This window comes from Ambystoma mexicanum, chromosome 4q (genome assembly GCF_040938575.1).
Source record: "Ambystoma mexicanum isolate Mex_15411 chromosome 4q, UKY_AmexF1_1, whole genome shotgun sequence".
In the NCBI taxonomy this organism is placed as follows: Eukaryota; Metazoa; Chordata; class Amphibia; order Caudata; family Ambystomatidae; genus Ambystoma; species Ambystoma mexicanum.
This window is the reverse complement of record NC_090928.1, coordinates 974,339,924-974,365,023: the sequence shown is the minus strand read 5'-3', so window position 1 is coordinate 974,365,023 and position 25,100 is coordinate 974,339,924. Positions and strand designations below refer to the sequence as shown.

The window sequence follows — 25,100 nt, the reverse complement described above, 5'->3', positions numbered from 1 at the left end:
TTTTCGACTCCACTGAAGAGGCCCACAGTTGGATGGACTCACAAGGCTTCCCCTAGCTGAGGCAGAGAAACGCTAATAATCCTGGAAATAGACCCCGATGAGAAGTAACAAAGGAAACCTGGAACAAGAAAATAAGCATTACGTAAGTTAAAAGAAGCTAGCAGTAAGCATGGAGGAGCAATCGGCCCCACTTTAGCTGCATTGGCTGAGAGAAGCGGCGCCCCCGAGAAGAATGAACTATCAGTTTGGATGTCAGTTTTAAGGCATCACGCTGCGACGAGTCTGCGCCCATTACAGGAGCATGGCGAGAGAAGCGGCGGAGCCCGAGCAGGGGGAGGGTGGCTAGGCGTTAGTTTTTCAGTTTTTGTTGAAGTTATGGACGTTGAATGGAGTGAATGGGCAGTACAAGGCACAAACTACGGAAGGATTATTGTAAAGAACACTGAAATAATACAGACAATAAGCGACCGGAGCAACATGGGACAGGACCCATGTGACAGCAGCAGTCGCTGCATCAAGAGGCATAGATCCGGGACCGGGACACTGAGGGAGATGGGCACGAGAGGAATAAAGCGCAGGGTGCAAGGACATGGCAGTGGGACAATGAAGCCAAGCAAACAAAGGATTTGTATTTGTTTTATTTGTATAGCGCAAACCAGGCCCGGAGGCTACCGGGCGCATATCTTGAAAGCAATGGTTACATAAGTTGCATACAGTGATTACATGACAATCAATAAATATAGCAAAGAAGGCATAGGTAGGTAGTACGATACATGATTTGTCGATTACAACCAGACAAAGGTTATCTCATCACGTTTCAGAGTGTAGCTCGGGCATTGGAGGAGACTAGCCAACATTTGGCTCTGTGTTTGAATAGGTTGAGGGAGGGGAGGTTTCTGATAGTCAAGGGGACAGTGTTCCACACTTTAGCTGCCAGGACTGGGAAGCTAGATCCACCAGCTGTTTGGAGCTTGTATCTCGGTATCAGTAAGCTCTGGTTCAGAGTAGATCTAAGTGAGCGAGCTGGGGTGTACAGCGAGAATAGAGAGGAGAGATAAGTGAGGGCCAGGTTATTCATACATTTGTATGTTAGGGCGAGCGATTTTAGTGAGATCCTTTGGGTGACAACCAATGAAGGCTCTTCCTGGTATCCGAAATGTGTGCGGATCTGGGGATGTTGAGGGCTGCCCTGATGGCGTTATTTTGTATGATCTGGAGCTTGTCTAGGTTACCCTGATTAGTGCCCTGGTACAGTGCATTACAGTAGTCCAGTTTGGACATGGCCAGGGTCCTAGCAAGGGTAGTACAGTTGTGCGTGGAAAGAAAAGGGCGACATGCTGTGATCAACTTGCAGGTATAAGCGGCGGCCGCAACTGCATTGGTTTGTCTGTGAAGGGAGAGGGTGGAATCGAGGTAGATTCCAAGCATTTTGGTATCTTTGGAGACTTTTATTAGGTTTCCATCGATGTTAAAGGAACTAAACATAGGGTTCAACTTGTTTAGTCTTTGCTGAGTACCTAGGATGAGGAGCTCTGTCTTGTCATCATTGAGACAAAGCTCATGTTGGGCCATCCATGTTTGAATGACGTGGTAAACGTCATTTAAGGCTTTAGAATCTACTGTGTAATCACCCGTGATGGGGATGAGTATCTGGGTGTCATCAGCATAATTCGTGTAGGTGACACCCAGATAGTCAAGCACATCAAATAAGGGTTTAGTAAATACATTGTAGAGGGCAGGGGATACACACGATCCTTGGGGGATGCCGCAGGGGACTAGTGCAGGGTCAGCAGCGGAGGTGGGCGAGAATACCCTCATCTGTCTGTTATCCAGGAAGGATTGAATCCAGTTTGTGGCCGTATCTGAGAAATGAGCTGCAGTTTTTAAATTGTGACAGAGGATTTGGTGATTAACCAAATCAAAGGCCACAGATAAGTCTAATAGTAGTAACATGGCTAGTTTACCTTTGTCTTTGAGATCCTCAATTTGGGTTTTGAGATCGAGGAGGGCTGTCTCCGTACCGTGCTTAGGTCTGAAGCGAGATTGTCTCATGCCTAATAGGTTGTTTGATTCCAGATAGTTCTGTATCTGTAGGAGAGAGGAGATCCTGGAACCGGATGAACTGACGATAGCCACCTGGAATGTGAGAGGACTCAATGCGTATGTCAAGAGACTTAGGGTTTATGCCTGGCTAAACCGAATGAAAATCAAGATAGCGATGTTACAGGAGACACAACTCACAAGAGACAGGCAGGTCAAGGTGGACAAGAAATGGGGAGGACAGATTTACAGCGCCACATATTCAAGTTACGCACGAGGTGTACTAATATGGATTGCCGCGGGGGGTCCCATTCCAGCTACTCAAGCAGGAGACCGACACAGAGGGACGGCTGGTATTGGTGCATGGCATGCTAGAAAACAAGGAGGTATGCCTGGTCAACACCCACGCACCGAATACTGATGCAACGGACTTCTTCAGAAAGCTAGCGCCCAAGTTAGCGCAATATAGGGAGGCGACGTTCATCTGGGCCGGCGACTTCAACTGCACCTTGAATCCCCTCCTCGACAGATCTGATAATAAATACAAGAAGCCGGCGCCTCCAGCCAAAGAACTGTGTAGGATCCTGGACCAGCTACAGCTAGAAAGCAGGTAGGTACATGGGAAGAGGAGGGGTTATACACACTACAGCGCACTACATGGAACATTTAAACGTATAGACTACATATTCGCGGGCAGGGAATCACTACAAGATATCACGGGAATCACCATTAAAGCACGCACACTCTCTGATCATGCCCCAGTAGTGGCGACATGGGCACACACCAATAGGAAAGCCCCTATCCCAATGTGGCGACTTCGAGCAGAGACCTTGAGGGAGGGTGAGTTTGAGGAACACCTCCGCGAGGTGATCGAAGATTATTTTGAGCAAAACGAGGGCAGTGTTGAGAGTGGCGCCGTATTATGGGACGCATTCAAGGTCGTAATAAGGCGTGCAGCAATAGGCAAAACAGGAGGATTGACGGGGGCGGCCATGAGGGAATTGAATGAACTCGAGAGGGTGATCGAATTGAGAGAACAACGAGCGGGATTAGAGGGGGAGGAACCTGGAGAGCTGATAGAGCTGCGGACTAAATGTATGTTGCTCTGGGAAAAACTAGGGAGGCTAAACTATGGGAGGTACTTACAGCGGTTACACGCGGAAGGGGATAAACCTAGCAGGCTCCTGGCTTGGTTTACCAGACAAGAGAATAAAAAAGATCCCATAACGGTGTTAGAAGATCACACCAGGGCAGAAATCAGGGACCAAGGGCACATTAACGCAATGTTTGCGCATTTTTATGAGCAACTGTACGCCCCGAATCCGGAAATAGACCCGGAGGACATAATTGATGCACTGGTAGAAATAGGGTTGCCGAGGCTGGAGGAGGAACAGGCCCAGCTGCTGGATGCACCCCTCACGGTGGAAGAAATAGAGATGGTGATCGCAGAGCTTCCCACCGGCAAAACCCCGGGCCCGGGTGGGCTTCCGGGGGAATTCTACAAAACGTACAAGAGCGCCATTGCCCCGAAATTGCTTGAGACATTCCAAGACGCATATGAGACCATGCGTCTCCCGACAAGCCTGTCGGAATCGATAATTGTCCAGATTCTCAAACCAGGGAAGCCCCCCAGGAAACGCGCCTCCTCTAGGCCAATATCCCTTATTAATCAGGATGCCAAAATATTAACGGCGGTCCTAGCCAACCGCTTAAAACAGGTAATACCCACGCTGATCCACCCGGACCAAACGGGCTACGTTCCGGGAAGGAACACGTCCTGGAACCTCCGCAGACTTCACCATGTGATAGATGAGACAAATTGACTGCAAGACGAGAGTGTAATAGTGTCTTTAGATGCTGTCAAAGCTTTCGATTCTGTGCGTTGGGAATGGCTGATGGGTGTACTCGCCCACTTTGGAATCGGGGACAGGTACCTCCGGAGGATCAGGTTACTATACAGGGAACCCAGAGCAAGGGTGAAAACGGGGCGATTCATTACCGAGGAGTGGAAGATACATAGGGGAACCAAGCAGGGGTACCTGCTATCGCCAATGTTATATATCCTGGCTCTAGAGCCATTTGCGGTATTCCTTAGAGCAGAATATAGAGACACCGGACTGGACATAGATGAGGTGCTCCACCAAATCTCGCTATACGCGGATGATATGCGCCTATTCGTACGCGAGCCAACCACTAACCTACCCTGCCTCCTAGAGGCGATCGGAGCGTATACTAGGCTTTCGGGCATAGCGATTAATAAAGAGAAGTCCCTCCTCTTCCCCTTGGCAGTACTGAAATACGTCCCCCCCATTGTTTACCAGACCTGGGTCTGACGTGGGCACCCTGCACCTTTAAATATTTGGGTATAGGGATACATCATAATACCGCTGATACCCATGCATCCAACACGCTTGTCGTTCTAGATGGAACGCAGCGGTCAATGGCTTTCTGGGGGACACTATCACTGGGAAAGATGGGAAGAGCAGGCCTCCTGGATATGGTGGTGCTGCCCCGCCTACTATACTTCCTCACGAACATCCCATACAACATACCCAGGGCCTTTTTCACCAAACTAAATACAATAACGCGTTCATTCCTATGGGGGGGAGGGAGAAATGGGATTGCAATAAGGACCCTGCAGAAGGACTACGAAAAAGGGGGCATCAGACTACCGGACTTTGAGAAGTACTATTTAGCGGGGCAGTTGCAATTTGCAGTAAAATGGCTGGGGGAAGACGAAACAATAGACACTCGCATTTTCCAACCTGCATTGAAACAGTATTACCTAAGGGAAATACTATGGCTCGATAGACCCCGGCTCAGAACCCTGCCGAACATGCATAACATTGCAGTAGACTTATGGAAAAGAGTGTGGAAACTCCAAGGGGTAAAGGATCCGCAGTCAACGCAAATCCCTCTAGCGGGTCTCCTGGGAGGGAACACAAATACATTAGCAACATACCAAGCACACTGGGAAGCTAAAGCGGTAACACAAATTGGAGACCTGAGAAGGGAGGGAAGATGGGCGGACTTCCACGAAATGGTAGATGAATACGAAATACATATGGGCAATTCATCCTATAGACCGGCATGCTGAGAAACATCACGGGAAGATGGCCAGATTGGGAAGACCAGGACGAGGAAACAGCATTAGATGTATGGTATGACATTGCAGAGGGAACGAACACAACCTCTAGGTTGTACGAACAGCTACTGAAGGCCAAGGACCCACAGGAACAACACACGAGGCGGCGTTGGGAGGAGGAGTTGGGGAGGCCCCTCAGCGATCAAGAATGGACTAGGGCCTTACGATACCCAAAAAAGGTATCCAGAAACACAAGGTTTAGGCAGGTGCAGCTATACGTAACGCATAGAGCGTATCTCACACCCAAGAAGATGAATAAAGTCCATACAGGAGCTCAGAGCGGGTGCCCCCGCTGCTCGTCGGAAGAAGCGGACATGGTACACATGTTCTGGTCCTGCCCAGTGATACAGGAGTTCTGGGACGGGATCAGACTCAAGATAGCGGGAAGTGGACTTCAAATCCAGGCAGAACATCCCGAAAAGTACCTACTGGGCCTCTTCTCGAGAGGGGGTAAGCATGATTCACATCTGACAAAGATGAAATATTTGATAAGTATACTGGCCAAGAGACGGATAGCAATGACATGGAAGTCAAAGGAGGGCCCGCCTGTGGAGGCATAGTGGTCAGACCTTCAGAAGTGGGCGCAGGCAGAGACAGTGGTGTGGACAAGAGCAGTGACAAGAGGGGAAGGTGAAACTGCGCACAAGTTGTCTGCATGGAACACACTAATACAAGACCTCATTGGCCACCCAGAGGAAGGAAACTCTGAAGATCCCTCGGAAATAGAGGATCCGTAGGTGAAATAGTAAGGCCAGCACGAAGCCCAAGAATAGAACATTGTGCGTACCAGACCTGGTGCTCGACTCCACGGGAGGTCCAGACCGAACTGATAAGGTCGCTGGGGAAACTATGAAACCACAATGGAAAGACAAGATCCGCACGAAGTGCCAATAAGCCATCTATATTAAAGTTGTTTGTATGTTATGTGTTTGTTGTTGTTTAAAAAAAACAAAGACATTTTTTTAAAAAAACTATGCGCCCAATCTTTTTTCGGTCTTTGAATGCGAGGCTAGGCCCTTACAGGGTATGAGTTGATGGGGTGCAGTGATTTCAATTGTACCCTGAATCCAATTGTGGATAGGTCTGACACAAAGCATAAAAGACCAGCCCCGCCGGCAAAGGTCTTGAACATGCTCTTAAACCTTTTTCAGTTGGACATATGGAGGACATTCATTACATAGAGATAGAAGAGAATTCTCACATTATTCTGTCCCCCATGGAGCTCACACAAGGCTGGATTATTTGTTCACGGTGGAGGAACACGTGTGGTAATTTACAGAAGCTGGATATCAGGCTAGGGCTTTGTTGGATCATGCCCCCTTTTAACAGTATGGAGGGTGTCGGCCCCAAGACCGCCCATACCTGATTGGAGATTGAGAAGTGAATCGTTGCAGGATAAAGCATTTAATGAACATATAAGAAAAAGCATGGTTGATTTCATGTAAGTAAATGAGGGTAGTGTAAAACATGTGGGCACAATCTGGGAAACATACAGTGGTGATTAGAGGAGGGATGATAGCCACGGCAGGGGTGTGGTGCAGAAATCCATCACTAAAGACTTACAGGATACGGAAAGTAAATTATTGGAACTGGAACGGCAGGGGGATGGAGAACATGTGGAGGAAGAAATCAGATTGAGGCAGGCGAGTATAACACAATGGGATAGGCAGGGTAAGTGTAGTTACGCGAGATATCTTGAAAGAAGTCACACACAAGGGGCTAAACCAGGGCGAATGTTAGACTGGTTATATAAAAATAGGAATGTAAGATCTCCGATTCATTCCAATACTAAACGCAGACCGGGGGAGGTGAACAAACAAGCAGGTATCAATGAAGTTCTTTCAGATTAATACAAGGAGTTATACACTGACCCACGACCAGAGATGGAGGATGAGCTACAGGACGCCTTCGACCTTCTTGGCCTGCCGAGACTAGATGAACAACAAAGTAATGTGCTAGAGGATCCCATAACCCCCAAGGAAGTGATGGCCACCATAAGATCATTACCCTCAGGTAAAGCACCAGCTATGGACGGGCTAACAGGAGAGTTTTATAGGGCTTATGTAGATATGTTGGCGCCACTACTAGCCAAGGTATACAATGAAGTATTTGAACTGGGAATCCTCCCGGGAGTATGCGTGAGGCCGTGATAATTCCACTCCTCAAACCAAACAAGGTAGTAACAGACCGTAGTTCTTATAGACCGTTGTCTTTACTAAATAAGAATAGTAAGATACTTACGGCACTCCTGGAAAATAGGCTAAGGACAGTAATACCAACATTAGTCAATCAAGATCAGACAGGATATGTTCCTGGGAGAAGTATTGCTGTGAATTTGAGGCAATTGCATCATGTTATCCATTGCACGAAAGACAGGGCTGAGCAAAGCGCTATGGCCTCTCTGGATGCTACCAAGGTGTTTTACTCTGTACACTGGGACTGGTTATATGCAACCATGGTTAAGATGGGAATAGGTGTTAACTATAAGAAATGGGTGAAATTAATTTACACTCAACCTATGACTAGGGTCAGGACTGGCTCCACGTCTGACAAGTGGTAACTGTATAAAGGGACGAGACGGGTGCCTGCTGTCCCCAATGCTATACATATTAGCAGCGGAACCCATTACGGTGCTTCTGAGACAGGAATATAGTGATGCTGGCATAGAAACAGATGTTGTGCGGCACATAGTGTCAATGTACGCAGATGATATGTTGCTTTACCTGAGTACCCCGAAGGTGAACTTGCCATACGTGCTGGAGGTGTTCGACAACTTCGGTACACTGACTGGGATCCGAATAAATAGGGGCAAGTCATGTCTGTTCCCGCTGGCAGGGATGGCAACTCTGCCGGTTCTGCCCTTGCCATGGAGTAAGGGCTCTTTTAGATATCTAGGGCTGAATATACGTCATGATCCGAAGCGTGAGCACGAAACTAACAGAGTTTGGGCTGAAAAGGGCTTGGTTAAATCAATGGAGTTTTGGAGCAAGCTACACCTGTCGATGGCAGGGAGAGCGGTGCTGTTAAAAATGTTGGCATTGCCGAAACTAATGCACTGCTTTGGAAATGTCCCATATATTCCCAAGAAATTCTTCACAGACCTAGACAAGGCATGCAGGGGCTTCCTTTGGCATGGGGGGGCAGGCAGCAAGTTGCACTTAAAGTATTACAGAGGCCCTACGCGCTGGGAGGGTTGAAGATCCCGAATCCCTAATTTTACTTTCTGGCGTGCCAGCTACAGTATGTGGTGCAATGGATGGCAGATGACCCCACCAGGGATACGATTTTGCTACAACCAGCATTAAAAGGACTGTTTCTCAGAGATCTAATATGGACTTCCCAGAGGGAACAGTATAGCCACCCCCATTTAGTGAAATTAGGGATACAGAGATATGGAGGAGGACTTGCCGAACCATGGACTGGGGACCTGATATCGCCACAGACACCCTTAGCAGCGGTAATGGCGGAAACGCACGGATATAGAACTAGAGTAAGGGTACACAGGATTGCAACCATAGGGAATTTGAGGGGCGAGAACAGGTTGTTGAATTTTTCTGAACTAAGCGAGGCCACGAATGTACATGAGGGGCAGTTCTTGCTACACGGGACTATGCTAAGCACAATAAAAGGTAGGTGGCCGAGGGTAAAGGTGGAGACTATAGAGTGGAAGACACGGAAATACTCATAAACATTTCAGAAGGGGGGGCACGCCATCTCCAGAATGTTTGGGATATTGATCGATCGCACCTCGAGAGCTCAATTGTAATGCAAGGGAAGATGGGAGGAGGCATTGGGGAGAATGTTTGAGGATAATGAAGGGCAAGGTATAGTCCTATAATCACAAAAAGGTCTCCAGAAATGCCAGACTACAGCTAATCCAACTCTGTCACAAAAAGGGAATATCTAACGCTGGCTGCAATGGCAAAATTTAAAGGGGCGAGTAAGTAAGCATGTCCCAAATGCAAATAAGAGAATGTAGGATTGATGTATATTTTCTGGGAATGTCGAGAGGTGCAGGGTTTTTGGGAGAAGGCTGCGAGTAAAGTAGCTCAAGGTGGTATTAACTTGGACGTTCAATCCCCTGAAGTTTGTATGTTGGGCCTGTTTAAGAAAATCACGAAGCAGAAGTCCCTCGTCAAGATCAAAAACCTAATTTACATACTAGACTAGCATAGCCATGCATTGGAAAGCTACTTAGGAACCAAGTATTGATACATGCGAGAGGGAAGACCTGAAAAAATTGGCAATGGCAGAAACAGGAGTGTGGGAAAAAGAATCAGGAACTGGGAACCGATATTCTCCAATGGATTGCCCTGACAGTGACATTGTTCTATCAAGGCGAAAGCAATGGCATAACTCAAGGTGCAATGGATGGAACCGGGGAAAGTGTGATGGAATAATAATATAGGTGGGCCAATGTACAGGCAGTTGAAGAGAGGGTTGGGTGGGGGGTTTCTTGGGGAACTATAAGGGGAATATTAAGGAGTAGAATTGAAGTTCATCATTGTTGATTGTTGTTGTTTGGCATTATTGTATGAAAAATTAATAAATTAATAGTTACCGTAGTGACTAACGTATTCTTAGTCCATAGTCCCCTTTCCTGCATACGTCCCACAATCCTCCCCCCCCCCCCCCAGTAATACTGGTGTCATTAGGCAATGCTACATATTGTCGATGCGTCAATGGGGACTGAAGTATGGTGCCGGTGGGCCGGAGTCAGGCGAGCGCATGCTCCCAGGGCCGAGCCCCAGTGTGCCTCTAAATTTAAAGGGGAAGAAGATTTTTCTGATGAAAAGGGTTCTGTCTCCCATCCCTCGTGAGGGACGCCCATACAGTATGGAGGAAAGAGGACTATGGACTAAGAGTACGTTAGTCACTATGATGACTAACTATTAATTACTCTTACTTCCTGTCCCCTTTCCTCCATACTGCATGAGCTATTACAACTGAATGTAGCCCAGGGTGTAGAGCAGACCCTCCTTAAGCGAACATGTTTCTCAGAACCGCCTGCCGAAAGCCACGTCTGACCAAGAGGCGACGTCCAGACAGTAGTGCTTGCTAAAGGCCGAGGGGGTGGCCCAAGTGGCCGCCCTACTGAAGACCTGCCACAGCACATGGCGCCAGAAGGCAATCGCGGTGCTCTTGGCCCTGATAGCATGGGCATGCAAATTTGTCGGAACCTGCCTGTGTTGCCCCCTTGTAGGCTTCCTTGGAAGGCTGCAACCATCCACCTAGAGATGCAGGCCTTGGAAGCCTGATAACCTGGCCTTGCCCCTCCGAAGGTAACGAAAAGGGCATCTGACTTGCGGAAAGCCTTGGTCCTGTCCAAGTAATATTAGTAATACGAGGCGATGCAAGACTCTGAGGTTCATCCTTTGGATCGGAGAAGAAAGTAGATGGAACAATCTCCTCGTTAAGGTGGAAGGCGGATGGGACCTTGGGTAGGAAAGCAGGCTGCGTCTGGAGGACCACCTTATCCTTGTGAAAAGTGGTGTAGGGGTCTGATGCCACGAGGGCCTGGATCTCGCTGACCTTGCAAGCTGAGGTGATGCCCACGAGCAAAGCTGTCTTTATGGTAACCAATCTGATGTCAGTGGATGCCATTGGCTCGAATGGTTTGTGGGCCAATGCACCCAATACCACATTGAGGTCCCAGACCGGGTGAGGCCTCTTCACGGGCGGATAGTCTGGAGGCCAGCCAGGTGCTGTTTGACCACAGGGTTAGAGGAAAAGAGACCCTCCTCTAAATTTCTCTAGGCACCTATGGCTGGCAGGTCGGTGTGGCATGTGTCAACTAGCACTCCGGAGTGTGCGAGGTGTTCCTAAAAGGAGGGGACATCATCCAAAGAGCACTTGAACGGGTCGATCTCCTTGGAGCTGGCCCAATGACAGAATCTAGACCATTTGCTCTTGTATTAGCTCCTGGTAGCTTTGCTTCCGGCACCCTGTATGATGTCCAGGTTAGCCTGGGACAGGTTCAAGTGTTTGAGTGATTTGCTCAGGAACCACGCTGCGAGGGCTAGTTTGTGAGGCGCAGGGTAGAGAACCATGCCGCCCTGCTGTGTCACGGGTGTAGCTGGGCCCAGTGATAGGTGAATGGGAGGCCTTTCCGATGGGCTGAGCAGCCTGGATAACCATGGTCTCGCCGGCCACCATGGATCTATCAAAATGACGCTGAGGTGACACGATTGGTTTATCCTGCAGATCACCCTGTGTACCAGTGGGGGTGGGCGCAATGACGTACGCCCACATGTAGTTCCACTGTAGGTGGAATGCATCGCCCAGGGAGCCGGGGCTCTGCCCCTGCCAGGAGGCGAACTGCTGGTATTTCTTGTTGTCTTGGGAAGCAAACAGATCCACTTGGAGATGCCCCCACCTGAGGAAGATTTCCTCCAGTACCAGATTGTTTAATTGCCACTTGTAATTGTCCGCCCCCAGTCTGCTGAGCCTGTCTGCCTCCAGGTTGGATACTCCCGGGAGGTGGACAGCAATGAGGTAGATGTTGTTCTCCAGGGCCCATTCCCACATGCTGATAGCGAGGTTGAACAGTGGAGGGGACCGGGTACCCCCCCTGCTTGTTCACATAGTAAATACGGCTGGAGTTGTCCATCTGGATAAGTACTGTCTTGCCCTCTATCAGAGGGAGGAAGGCTTTGAGGGCCAGCCATATGGCCTTTAACTCTAGCCAGTTGATGTGGCACTCCTGCCGGGTCCAGACTCCATGGACACTGGTTGTCCAGAGTGGCTCCCCAGCCCTCCAGGGAGGAGTCCGTCATGACAGTGACCTGAGGGAGAGGCTGCCCCGCTGTAGGTTGACGTCCGCGGACCACCAGAGGAGGTCCGGGCGGTGAGACGTGGAAATATCCACAGGCTCCGATTGTGAGCCCTTGTACTGTTTCCAGGAAGCTGTGAAGTGCAGTTGCAGTCTCCTCATCCTGAGTCTCGTGTGGGGGACGGCCAGAAGGACCGCCGCCATAATGCCCGGTATGTGTTGGTACCACCAGACTGAGGTCACAGTCCTGGAGAGGAAGAGCACAGTAGCTCTCTTGATGGCCGTGATCTTGTCCTCTGAAGGGAACACCCTCTTGGAGCCGGTGTCCCAGATGAGGCCAAGGAAGGTCAGCTTCTGCATAGGTTGCAGCTGAGACTTCCTGAGATTGATAGTAAACCCCAGGTCGTGGAGTGTGTTCATAAGCGCGGAAGAGGTGTGAAGAGCCGCCTCCGGAGATGAGGCCCGGATGAGCCAGTCGTCCAGGTATGGTTAGATATGGTGGCCCTGAGGAGAATACCCTGGGTGCTGAGTTGAGGCCGAAGGGTAGAACCTTGTACTGAAAATGGAAGCCCATGATCGTGTAGCGCAGAAAGGACTGATGCGGCTGGCAAATCAGGACGTGTACATACGCGTCCTTCAGATACAGGGAGCACATCCAGTCTCCCCTGTTCAGTGTCGCTGCAATCAGAGCTGGTGTAACCATCTTGAATTTTTGTAGAGGTAGCGAGAGGTTGAGGGTAGAAAGGTCCAACACAACTCTCAGGCCAGCCTGGTCTTCTGTATGGCAAAAATCCTTGAATAGAAGAGCAATCCTTTCTGGGAGATTGGGACTTCTTCCACTGCCTGGCTCTCTACGAGCGACTGGACTTCTGCCAACAGAGTTGCTGTCCCAATCTGTGGTAGAGGAGGGGTAGAGGGAGAAGAGGGAGGGACCGGTAGGCGGTACCCCGTGGAGAGTACAGATAGGATCCAGAGGTCTGCAAAGATTTGGCGCCAAAATTGCACAGAGAGGCAAGCCTGCCCCCCAACGGAGACACGTGGACTCGGAGGGGTGTGTCATGCCCTTTTACCCTCTGAGGCTGCTGAGGAGGAGGGGGATTGGAAAAAACCCTAGCCTGCCCTGTTTTGTTGTTTCCTCAGATGCTGACTCGGGGTCAGGTTGTCTGAACCTCCGTTCCTGGAAGCCTCAGAACCCTCAAGACACCTGCCCCTTGTCTGAGCGTGGATTGGACTTTGTGTGCCTTGGCGGTGGCCTTCATAAGCCTAGATAAAGACTTAGCGGTCTGTGAGCTGTTCTTCTTTTTATCTAATTCTTCATCAGTGTAGGAGTGGAAGAGGTGACTACCCTCAAATGGAAGGCCCAATATGCATTCCTGGACGTCTGGGTTGCACTTAGCAGCCCAGAGCCAGGCCATCCTGCTCATGTCCGTGGCGATACAGATGGTCTGGCCAGAGGTATCAATATGGGCTACTGAGGACTCCATGATGTCAGACGCTACCAGCCTGGTTTCTCCTAATCCCTTTGAAGCGAGCCTGGCTTTGGTTAGCAGCTGCCAGCATGGCATCAGCTTTTTCCCATACGCCTCCAAGATCTTCTCCTCCTTGCCTAGCAGTGCCGAGGACGAGGTGGCCAAGTACGACTGAGGCTTAGAATAGAGTGATGCTGCAGCGATCACTGAGGAGTGCAGCTGCGTATGAGCCGAAAGCAAGAGTGTATCCCCCTCTAGCTGCCTGTACTTGGCGTTGAGGCAACGATTGCAGGTTGGGCCGAGTGCGGCTTGAGCCACCCCTTCTTGGCCAGGGCGACCATGTCCTTCTGCATCGGGATCCCTGTTTTGGAGGGGGGGGCCTTAGCATGAGGACTTCTGGCAGGACTCCCTCCTCGGGCTGAGGAAGGCCCAGATAACCCGCCAGGCGTTCGTGGAAGGCCCTCGCTGATGATAGTGTGTCAGGGTCATCCTCCTCGTCTGTCCGCCTGAGTGCTCGGAGGATCCAGAACTGGTGGAGTGGTACTGGGCACTGCGGGCATGCGGTGTGAGAACCAGAATCTGTGGAAGCGCCGATATTGCCGGAGGTATGGGGGCTGGGGCAGGAGCCGGCAAAAGAACGCAGGCAGTGCTGGGGCCTGAGGCCCCAGAGCAATTGGAGGAATGACTAAGGGTACTGGTGGGGTGACCTGAGGGATCATGTCCCTGATAGCATCCCGAAGGATAGATCACATCTGGGGTGTTGGCATCAGTGGCAGAAACCTTTCAAAGAACCTGTCTTCGGAGGCTGAGGAGATGGCAGGAGATATTGACGGAGTGACCACTGGCTGCTGGGGCCAGGGCACATGTCAGGGATGCAGGGGGAACCTGCCCTGCGCTGCTGATGGATAAGCTGTAGGCCAGGTACCTGGTTGACCACAGTCCCACCTTGTAACTCGTTCCTTGACCCGCTCTGCTATCGGACGATTGGCCATTTTGTCTGGTACGGTGGCCATTTTGTTGTGCTGCGTGCCACGTGCCAGAGTCATGGTGCCTCGCTCGATGGAACCAGTCCTGTCCAAGATGCTTGGTGTTGGAGCGTAAGGCCTATCCCGCACCTCAGGCTGTGGCCTGGAAGGTGTAATGCCCTCAGCAGAACTGCCGGAAATGCGTGAAAGCGCCCCCTCGGACATAATGCCAGTACTATGGCATTGACCCTAGGGAGTAACCCCAGTATAAGCACCCTGCGGTCCCTTAGCGCCGATGGCGGAAGGATCAGAAGACCCCTCGGCTGTAAGGCCAGTAGCTGGACTAGCCTCGGTACGTGCGCTGATACTAGAGCCCGATAGGCCCCTCCTGGTCGGGTGCTTCTTTGGAAAGGAGTCGCCCCTTGCGCGGTGCTATGGAGAATAGAGGCCTTGTCTTTCGCCACAAAAGAAGTTTGACAAAGTCCTTGAGGTCAGAAGAGCTCCCTCCACCTAGCCAGTCTGTTTTTCAGTGCCCGAGGTGTCAAGGAATCGCACGCAGAGCAACCTTCCCAGCCATGGTCGGGGCCAAGGCAGCGGAGGAAAAGGGCATGGGGGTCTGTTGTGGGGAAGAGACCCTCGCAGGCTGGACATCTGCTGAAGCTGGTTGAAGTCGACATGGCGCCGGGGAGGAGCGTGGCATAGGAGGACCAAATATCTAGAAGAAAAGGCAAGCTAGAAGAATATCCGAGGAAGAGCGCGTGGTATCACATGTCTGAAGCCAAACCCAGGTGCGCTGGTGAAATCGGCCCGTTCCTGTCGACGCGGAAAAGGGAACCGAGGAGTGGCGCCAGTAGAAGGAGTCAGGCGAACGCATGGTCCCAGGGCCGCGCCCCTCTAAATTTAAAGGGGGAAGAATATTTTTCAGGTGAAAAAGGTTCTGTCTCCTGTCCCTCGCGAGGGATGCCCATACAGTATGGAGGAAAGGGGATGGAACGTAAGACAAGTTAAAAAAATAAAAATTATTATAGAGTCAATTTGCCCTCAAAGATTGCATATGTTAGCCATAACATAAATGTGTTTACAAGTGCTGATGTTCTCACAACGGATTCGGGAGGGGAGGGGAGGGGGGGAGGGGAGGGAGGGGAGGGGAAGGGAAGGGAAGGGAGTGGAGGGCAGGGGATGACCAGTATTGTATATTGAAAACCTCAATAAAAACATGTTAAAAAAAATAAAATATGCCATGACAGTAAGAAATGGCTATACTGGCTTCACTCAAATGGCAGTCTAGACAGGTAATACTTTATTATAGAAGCCCAGTACAAATGTCATGCCGCAGTAAGAAATTACTAGACTGGTTGTACCAAATGCCAGGCTAGGCACTAATACATATCATTCCTCCTTTATCATTGATGACCATTATGTATGATCGCACCCCTCTCCTGCCCTACCCTTCCTACATCTCCCCTCTCCCTACCATTCTCCTCCTCCAACCCCCCCAAATTATTTTCTTGGCCCAGCATTACCTCCACGTCCCTCCTCCTCATCCCAGTACTTCTATATGAGGCAAGGTGCTTCATAGGCAAGCACTGGGGCGAGGAAGAGTGGGACTATGAGTAATGAAGATTACTGTTAAGTAATACAGGCATTTAACACAAGAACACACCTTAATTTGCTTATTTACACATGCACTCTGTTGCATGGCACCCCTGTGAGGGGCCATGGTACATTCCACGGAGTTGTGTGGTCACATGGTTACCCATGTGACCAACCTAATAAAAGGTCCGAGCCGCTTCTGGCTCGGCAGTCACGAGTGAACCTGACTCCGCGTGTGTGTGTTGTGTTGGTGCCGGGGTGGTGCCTCGCCACGTGTGCTGGGCCCAAGGTCGGGGCCCAGCTTGAGGACGGTGCCCCTGCCGGGCAACGCCGTCCGGACGGTGCCCCTGCCGGGCAACGCCGTCCCTGTGGGTCCCCCAGCCATGTGAGGCGGGTTGGGGATGCGACCCCGGCCTGGGTGCCCCCAGAGCCGGGGCCGCGGTGAGCCGGTTGCCAGCCGGCCATGTGTGGCGCTCCGGTGTCCCGGAGCGGGTGGGATGAACCCCCACCCTACATCCCGCGGCGTGATCGCCGCACGTCACCGTGTGGCGTCGGGTGCCACCCGACCCGAACACGGGGCTGTCCGGTGACCCGGAGCAGCCCCCAACACACTCAGTCACCATTCACGCACACACCCATACATAATGCGCTCATTCACACAAATTAAATGATATATACACATACACACGCGCGCACACACTTTTACACTTAAAAAAAAAAATACATTGCCTTACCTTCATGGATTCCTCTGCAGGCAGGCCTCTGGCTCCCATGCTCAAGCACCGAAGGAACCAGCTCCGGTTCCTGTCATGCGCAGCAGAGCATAGGAGCCGGACAGTTCCAGGCCCTTGGAGTTTTTTAAGTCACGCTGACTGATTTCAAAGAGAAACTATTTCCGTTACGGAAAACCGAAACGTAAATCAGTCGGAGTGACTTCAAAAAGAAATTATTTATTTTTTAAATCCGAGTCCTCGGCCCACAAAGGCAGTGCCAGGGGGGGGTCTCACGGGGGCTGCCAGGGGTTGCAGTTGCTTCCCCCAAATGACATCCCTGGCTGCACGTTTTCTTGTTTTTAATCCGAGCGCGTTCTACATTAATGCAACAGCAAATGGAAGACCCTACGTTAGATTAAGCAAGAGGCCAGGTAGTAAAGGAGGTGACTGTAACATACCCTTTCTGTACGTTATAAGGATATTGCAAGTCACCCCGGAGTTGCAAGGCCATAGAAAGAAACTCTACCATCGGCCTCGTTCCTCTATTTGGGAACAGAACTCCTCTGTGACGTGCAATACCCTTATAACGTACAGTAGGGGGTATTATATGCCATGAATGATGGCATTTTTTTATCGAAATTGTCAGATATGCATTGTTTGAGCTTTAATAATCGTGGTTAAAAAAATTAAATATCAGCACATACATACACTTTACATTCAATCACATATTAATTAAATTAAAAATCCATTAATATAAACTCATATGATCAACAATTCATTCGTCAGATAAAAACTTCTTTCTGGTAACATTTTATAGCAGTCAATAAAAATCATTCTAAACACCAACAAACTAACATCACATAAGATGATATTTAAAAAAAAAAAAAAAGCAGGGCCGTGCAAGCGTAAACGCACATAGAATGGCGGGGGGCGCGTCTGCAAACGTTGACTCTGCAGGTGTGTTGGTCCCCAACTCTCATTATTTCTAGGCTGTATGATCAATGGTGTTCTGATTACTTACCGGTCATCTTCATTACTTGTAGTCCTACTCTTCCTCGTCACATTACTTACCTCATGAGGCACCCGCCTCTGACACAGGACCTTCTTCTATTTCTTCTTATTTCTATAACTCCTCCCCCACACCCACGTTACTTAGTTTCATATTACCAAGCCGTAGCATGGGACCTTCCCCGCAGGGAGGGTGAGGAGGGTCGTCAGTACTGCGAAGAGGAAGAGTAGGACTAGGAGTAATGAAGATTACCGGTAAGTAATCAGAACATTACCTCCACGTCCACTCTTCCTCGTCCCAGTACTTACCTCATGAGGTATACCAAAGCAACAAACGAGGAAAAAGGTCCCAATGAGACACAGTCAAAACATTGCAGAAACACACACCTTTAATAACTCCAATTTTACATCCCCACAGACAAAACTCCAACCCCGAAGGAACCAACCCCTGAGTGGGAGACATTCAACCTATAGTGGTTGATGAAGGTGCTCTGATCAGCCCAAGTGGCAGCTCTACATACCTCCTGTAGAGAAATCCCCCTAGCATCGGCCCATGAGGCCGCGAAACCTCTGGTGGACCGCCCCTGAACGTGCGCAGGCACAGGCAGGCCCGAAGCCACATAGGCCATGGAGACCACAAGACGGATCCATCGGCTAATGGACACTACAGATGCCTTACGCCCAGCCCCAGCCGGGCCAAAAGTAATCAGTAGACTGTCAGAGTGGCGGAAAGGGGCAGTTCTAGCCAAGTACTCCAACACCGCCCGCCGCACATCAATGTTATGCCAAGCCACTTCCTCTGGCGTTTGCGGATTTTGAAAAAAGGCAGGGAGAACCAGATCCTGAGAGGTGTGAAAACGAGAAACAACTTTAGGGAGAAACTTCGGATCACACCTCCGCACCACCGAGTCCGACAGAACCCTCAGGAAAGGGGGGTGACATAACAGAGCCCCAATCTCCCCAAGCCTACGGGCAGAAGTTATGGCAATCAGAAAATCAGTCTTCAGCGTCAGATGTTTCATATCAATTTCGGAAATGGGCTCAAAGGGAGGCCCTTGAAGAAACTTTAAGACAAGAGGGAGATCCCAAGGAGAAGCCCCTTATAAGTACAAGGACGGGAAGAAGAAAAACCCCTGAGCAACTTCCCCACCAACACCTCCCCATCCAAGTGCCCATCAGAGTCCCCCAAAAGGAATTTTATGGAGGCCCACTGAGAGCGAAGCGTGGAAACCGCCAGGCCCTTGTCAAACCCATCCCGGAGGAATTGAAGGATAGCGGGGATGCCAGAACGCAGGGGGGAATCCCAGACCGCCCACACCAGTCCCGGAAATGGCTCCAATGTCTGCCGTAAGCCTTCAGAGTGGAGGGTCTAAGAGCATTCATTATGGAATCCACCACAGGACCAGAAAACTCCTGAGATATCAGCCTAGCCCGTGCAATATCCACACTGACCATTGTATCTGGCGGACCCCCAACCGTAGCTCCCCCAGAAGGGGACAAGGCCACTTCGGAACCAGCCAAGGCTCCTGGCACCGAAGCTCCAACAGAGAGGGGAACCAACTCCGGCGGGGCCAGTACGGAGCGAACAACAATACAGTCACCCTGGATATTCTGATGCGCTGAACCACCCGAGGCAGAAGAGGAATAGGTGAAAAAGCATAAAGGAGACCCTGAGGCCACTGCACAGAGAGGGCGTCCACCCCCCACGCACCCTCTGTCTGAAAACGAGAGCAGAAGAGGGGAACTTTTGCTGAGGCTGGAGACGCAAACAGGTCCAGAATAGGGGTCCCGAACCTGACACAGATCTCTGCAAAAACCTGGGTCGAGAGGACCAGTTCCACCGAGGAGGGAAACCGGCGGCGGAGTAGATCCGCCCGAACATTGTCCACCCCCCTGATATGTGAAGCCACCAGGGACACCAGATGTGATTTCCCCCCAAGCACCTATCTGAGCTGCCAGGGCATTCAAGGAGCGGCCGGAACCCCCTTGGCGGTTGACGTAAGCCAAAGCTGTCGCATTGTCCGTCCGGACCAAAACTGCCCGGCCCATCAGCAGCCTCCTGAAGTACACCAGAGCCTGGAGAATGGCACACAACTCTCGCCAATTGGATGTCCGATGGCTCTCTTCCGGATCCCACAACCCCTGAGCAGAGAGGACTCCCAACGTAGCTCCCCAGCCCCTTCCACTGGCGTTGGTAGTAAGTGTGGTCACAGGAGGAATGATCAGGGACACCCCAGCCCGTAGTTTCGGAACCCTCAACCACCACTGCAGGGAGACCCGCAGCGCCAGAGACACCGGAATCAAAGCCTCGAAAGCTTGAGATGAAGGGAGCCAGTGGGAGAGAAGGTAGGACACCAGGGGGCGTAGATGAAGACGGGCCCAGGGAACTAGAAACACGCAAGAAGCCATGTGCCCCTGCAATTTCAGCAATAGGCAGGCCGGGACATACTGCCTCCCGAGAACCCTGCCCAGAACAGTCAGCAAGCGACGGACCCTCTCCAGGGACAGGAACACCTTCCCCATCCTGGTGCAAACCTGTGCACCAATGAAAACTAGATCCTGAGAAGCCTCCAGTTGGGACCTCTGCCAGTTCACCAGGAAACCCCAGTCCTGCAATGCCTGGCAGACCAATCGGAGATGAGAAATGACAGTCTGCTGGCAGGATGCTTTGATCAACCAATCGTCCAGGTAGGGAAATATCTGAATGCCCCGCAGATGTAAGTGCGCCACCAGGGGAGCCACTAGCTTGGTGAAAACTCTGGGGGCAGATCGCAGTCCGAACGGGAGCACCCTGAACTGAAAATGTCAGGATCCCACTGCAAAGCGGAAGAACTGCATGTGCCAGGGACGGAGAGCCACATGGTAATAAGCGTCCTGGAGATCCAGAGATGTCATCCAATCCCCCTTTAATAACATCGGAAGAATGTTCTGTAAAGTCTCCATCTTGAAGTGTTCCTTTTGGACGAAGCAGTTCAGGGCTTTGAGGTCCAGAATTAGACGGTACTTCCCCGAAGGTTTGGGGACCAGGAACACCCGTGAGTAGAACCCCTGCCCCTGCACAGGGAGAGGAAAGGGCATGATGGCCGCCTTCAACACTAATTCGGAGAGCGCGGTGTCCATGGCCAACCTCTTGAGCCGAGACCTGGGAACCACAGTCCGAACCATGCAATGCTGGACAGGAGGAGACAGGAAATGCACTCGATACCCCCATTGTACTGTGTCCAGAACCCATGAGTCGGAACACCACCTTTCCCATACTGGAAAAAACTGCCGGAGCCGCCCGCCCACCGGCAATTCCAAACCGTCAGGACTTAGGTGTCGGCCCAGGACGTGAAGAGCGTGGAGGACCCCGGCCCCCCCTAGCTCTCCGAAAAGAATGTGATGAGGAGCCAGGAAAAGACCTGCTGGTCACTGGACCAGCCCCAGAGGAAGATTTCTTGGCCGTTGAAGGAGGCTTGCGTCGAAGTTTGTCAGCATGTTTGTCCGCCCTAAAAACTTTGTGCACCTTATCCTCAAGGCAATCACCAAAAAGCCTGGACCCAGTGAAAGGAAGTTTCAGGGCAGCCGCCTTCTGAGACCCATCAGTCTTCCAGTCCCTTAGGTGCAAATGCCTCCGGGCAGATATACCAGCCCCCATGGCCATGGCTGAACCACGTACCCCATCAAAAGCCAGATTGGCCAAAAACTCAACCTGTCTCTGCATGTCTGTAAGCAAAGGGGCACAATCAGAGCCTTCATTGACAGCCTTTTTCAACTCCCTGAAACCATTCAACACTGTTTCAGCTGTGTAGGAACCATAGATATTTGCTCGAAGGGCCAGATGCGCCCTTACATGAAACTTCTTAAGGCCAGGATTTAACTCTCCACTGGATCCCGGACGGTTGCATCCTCGGCCGACATAGAGGAGCGACCCACCAGGCTGGCGAGGATATCGTCTACCTCAACTGGATCAGACAGCAAAGTCTCGCCCTTCAAAGGGTAAAGTTTGGACATGAAGCGGGGCATTGCAATCTTCTCCGGGTCATGCCATTCCCGGAGGATTTTTTCCCGGATATCGGAAACCAATGGCAACCCCTTCCTAGGTGTATGCCTATACTGCCGAATAGAAGGGTCGGCCCCCTCCACCGACACCAGGGGCTCTGAAAATCCCATGCAATCTCCAACTTGAGCCAGCACCTCCTCCACTCCCTCTCTGTCCAGATACTTCCCTTCAGCATCAGCCGAAGAGGCCGATGACTCAGCGCCAGAAGAAGAGGAGGATGAGGAAGACAGACGCCTGCGCTTGTGTCCATGAGCACGTGTGCGACTCCCTCTACGATGCTTAAGCAGCTTCTTCAACTCCTTTCTGGTCAGGGAAAAACGCTTAGCCTTCTTCTTTCTCTTTCTGTGTAAATCAGGAGAAGAGGAAGACGAAGAAGACAGGACCAGATGCCTGCTCTTTGCAGAATGTTTTCCCATGTTGAGTAAGCTCAAAAACAGTGACCAAGGAAGCCTGCTTCACCAAAGACCCCTGTACACCGAATCAAGGCTCCACATACAAACAATTGCTAACGTGCCTCTCCCACATTCAAATAGAGGCCAGAAAGAACAACAACCAATAGGAACAACATCAATTAATTCCTATGGCAACATGCCTGCAGCACCAGAGGAGGAGCCCACCCTCCTCCGGAGCACGTGGCTCAAACAAGAAAAAGGAGCCGCCAATCCGTGCACAGCCGCCCATGCCGCATGGCCATGCAACAGGAAAAACATGCCCTCCCTTCTCCTTACCTTAACCCGGGTCCGTTCTCCCAGAACCCGGGCCACGATGCCCTGCGCTGGCCAAAGCCCAGCAGAAACCAGGCAAGGCAGCCTGACTCAACCGGGTCCCAAGCCCCGCAGGGAACCCAGGAGTCTTGCCACACCTGAAGGAGCCGAAGGCCCCGCCACACAGCCCCACCAGGGGGCCAGCATTCGGAGCTCCCCAGCGCCCCGCGCCGGGAAGAAAAGACAAGCCCAACCTGCCGGAGGCAGGAAAAATTAAACTAAGTAACGTGGGTGTGGGGGAGGAGTTATAGAAATAAGAAGAAATAGAAGAAGGTCCTGTGTCGGAGGCGGGTGCCTCATGAGGTAAGTACTGGGACGAGGAAGAGTGGACGTGGAGGTAATGAGGGATCACGGGAGTCGTAAACATCTGGAGAGCTGCAGATCCCTGTAGTAAGGGAACCAAACAGCTCTTCCATGGGCTCACGCAACATTTGGGAGACACAAAAGTGCATATTGTTAGTTTTCCTATTTACCACCTTCCTGTTTCAAGTGTTAACCTTTTCATCAATAAATACAATTAAATACAAACGTATTGCCATTGGAATACCACACGTTACAGGTTTAGCAATGCTGCCACCTGGTGTTCAAATTTTATCCTGATTTCTTTTTAAATATATGTATATTTTCTACTTACCTAAAGCACTATTTATTTTGACTAATATGCCTTACCCGCACAAGGACATTGCAGTGCATATACATGTATATACACGGTATTGTTTGAACCATTTATTTTTTATGGTAGGCAATGAACTACATGTATATGTGATCAAAGTTGATTTCAACTGTGTTTCTAAAGAGTGGTTCTAAGTGCAGGCAGATTCCATAGGAATCCATTGTAAATGCCTCCTTCAAGCGTAACTTGTCATTTACACTTATAGCAGCACAAACAAAAATGCTAAAAAGTGTTGTTTTGCATAGGTTTCTTGTACTTGTACAACATTGCAATTGAGGTAGCCAAAGTGCATGCAGTTGCAACCAGAGGCGCCCCCCCCCCCCCCCCCCCGCTGTGCAATTTAAACCCCATAGAGGCCTACCTTCTCTCCCGATTTGTACTTGATTGGGCACAGTCCTCGCTTGAGAGCCAACCAGATTACACGTTGAAATCTAAATGGCTGTTCAGATACGCCCCTGAAAATCCTCCGCAATTGGGGTGCTCTCCTAATTCCAACAATGAACCAAAAGTGAACCAGACAAGGTGTATTGCACAAAATGCGCATTGTACAGCCCTGCCTGTTGCTCAAGGATGCGTGCGAGCAATGAAGCCATTACTTGAAGCTTTTCCAATATTTTGTTTTCCAGATCATCACGGCAAACCCGTGGAGTATGATAGCCCTCCTTTGCGGTGTGTTCCTGGTTTTATTTAAGGCCGCAGACTTTGCCAAACTGAGCGTTAAATGGATGATCAAAATCCGAAAGCGACATTTGAAGAAACGAGCCCGGGAACTGAACCATATAAGCTGAGGAGGCGCCTAGACAAGAACTTTGTTGAGCACAGGGACAAGCACACTAACGCTGCAAAAACTACTCATTTACTTCGCTCAAGAGGAGCAGCTGCCTTCACGTGACCAAGCCTCCAGTAGACAGAACCTTGATGCAAAGCATTCTTTTGCACAGCTGGAAAGTCGAAACAAAATAGTATTTCCTTTAATCTGTAAAGTTATTCATATTTGTTTTATCCTGAATCATGTACAATATCAAGGGAAACAATCGAGCACTGAGCGCAACACTTGATGATCAAATGCACTGAAAGTTAAAGCAACTGAATACGTTTTTATGAAAATGCTTGTGACATAAGTTTGTATCAAACTTTTTTAAGTGGCCTAGGTAAATGCATTGCCTTAAATTGGCAAATATGTCAGTTCTTGTGTTTATTTGAGAATTGATCAACAGATCTCTGCCCATGCAAAAGAAATAGAAATGACTTGATGTGCACCAAAGTTTCATGTATCTTTTAGAAGGCATGCACCGGTGCGTTGTTCCGATTTTGCATTGCACGGAACCATTTGTGGGTGTGTAGCACCACATCAAATGAAAATATCCCTCCAAGTCCAAGAGGCGTGCTCGTTCCACAAAGCAAGCCGCAGATTGCTTTCCTCATTTTACTCTACAAACATGTCCAAGAGAGATGTCTAACCAGCTACCCCTGCGTCACATGGGCACTGCACACTTGTGTAGCAGCTTCTACGTGATCCGACCGCAGCTGATTTTCCCACGGATGAAAAGTTTGTATGTGAAATGTACGAACCACAAAAGGTTCGTCCATTTCCCAGGCGAACACACGTTCAAAATCCCCTACATACCCACACCCACGACACCCCCCCCCCACCCACACCCTCAGCACACCCCCAGCCCCAACATAAACATACCCTACTTACCTTTCCTTCACGCTGTGTCCCTGCGGCGCCAGTTCCTTTTCACTTCCATGATCGGGAACCGGCGCCGCAGGTTCCTTTTCTTTATATTTTTTTTGTTACGGGGGTGCAGGGGTTTCCCCTGCAACCCCCGCTCACTATACTACACTGTATAGTATGGTGAGAGGGGTGTTGCGGGAGACAACCCCCGCAGCCCCATTTTTTAATTTAATGTTGG

The 25,100-nt window shown here is 50.4% G+C and overlaps 1 protein-coding gene across 1 annotated transcript in view; it reads left to right on the top strand.

The window, feature by feature from the left end:
• PACC1 (proton activated chloride channel 1) overlaps positions 1-24,369 on the top strand; it is a 304,382-nt gene extending 280,013 nt beyond the window's left edge. The window contains exon 8 of the mRNA XM_069608530.1: positions 23,811-24,369. Coding sequence (XP_069464631.1) covers positions 23,811-23,972 — 162 coding nt within the window. The 3' untranslated portion in view covers positions 23,973-24,369. The remainder of the gene's footprint in view (positions 1-23,810) is intronic.
• Positions 24,370-25,100: the final 731 nt, after the last annotated feature.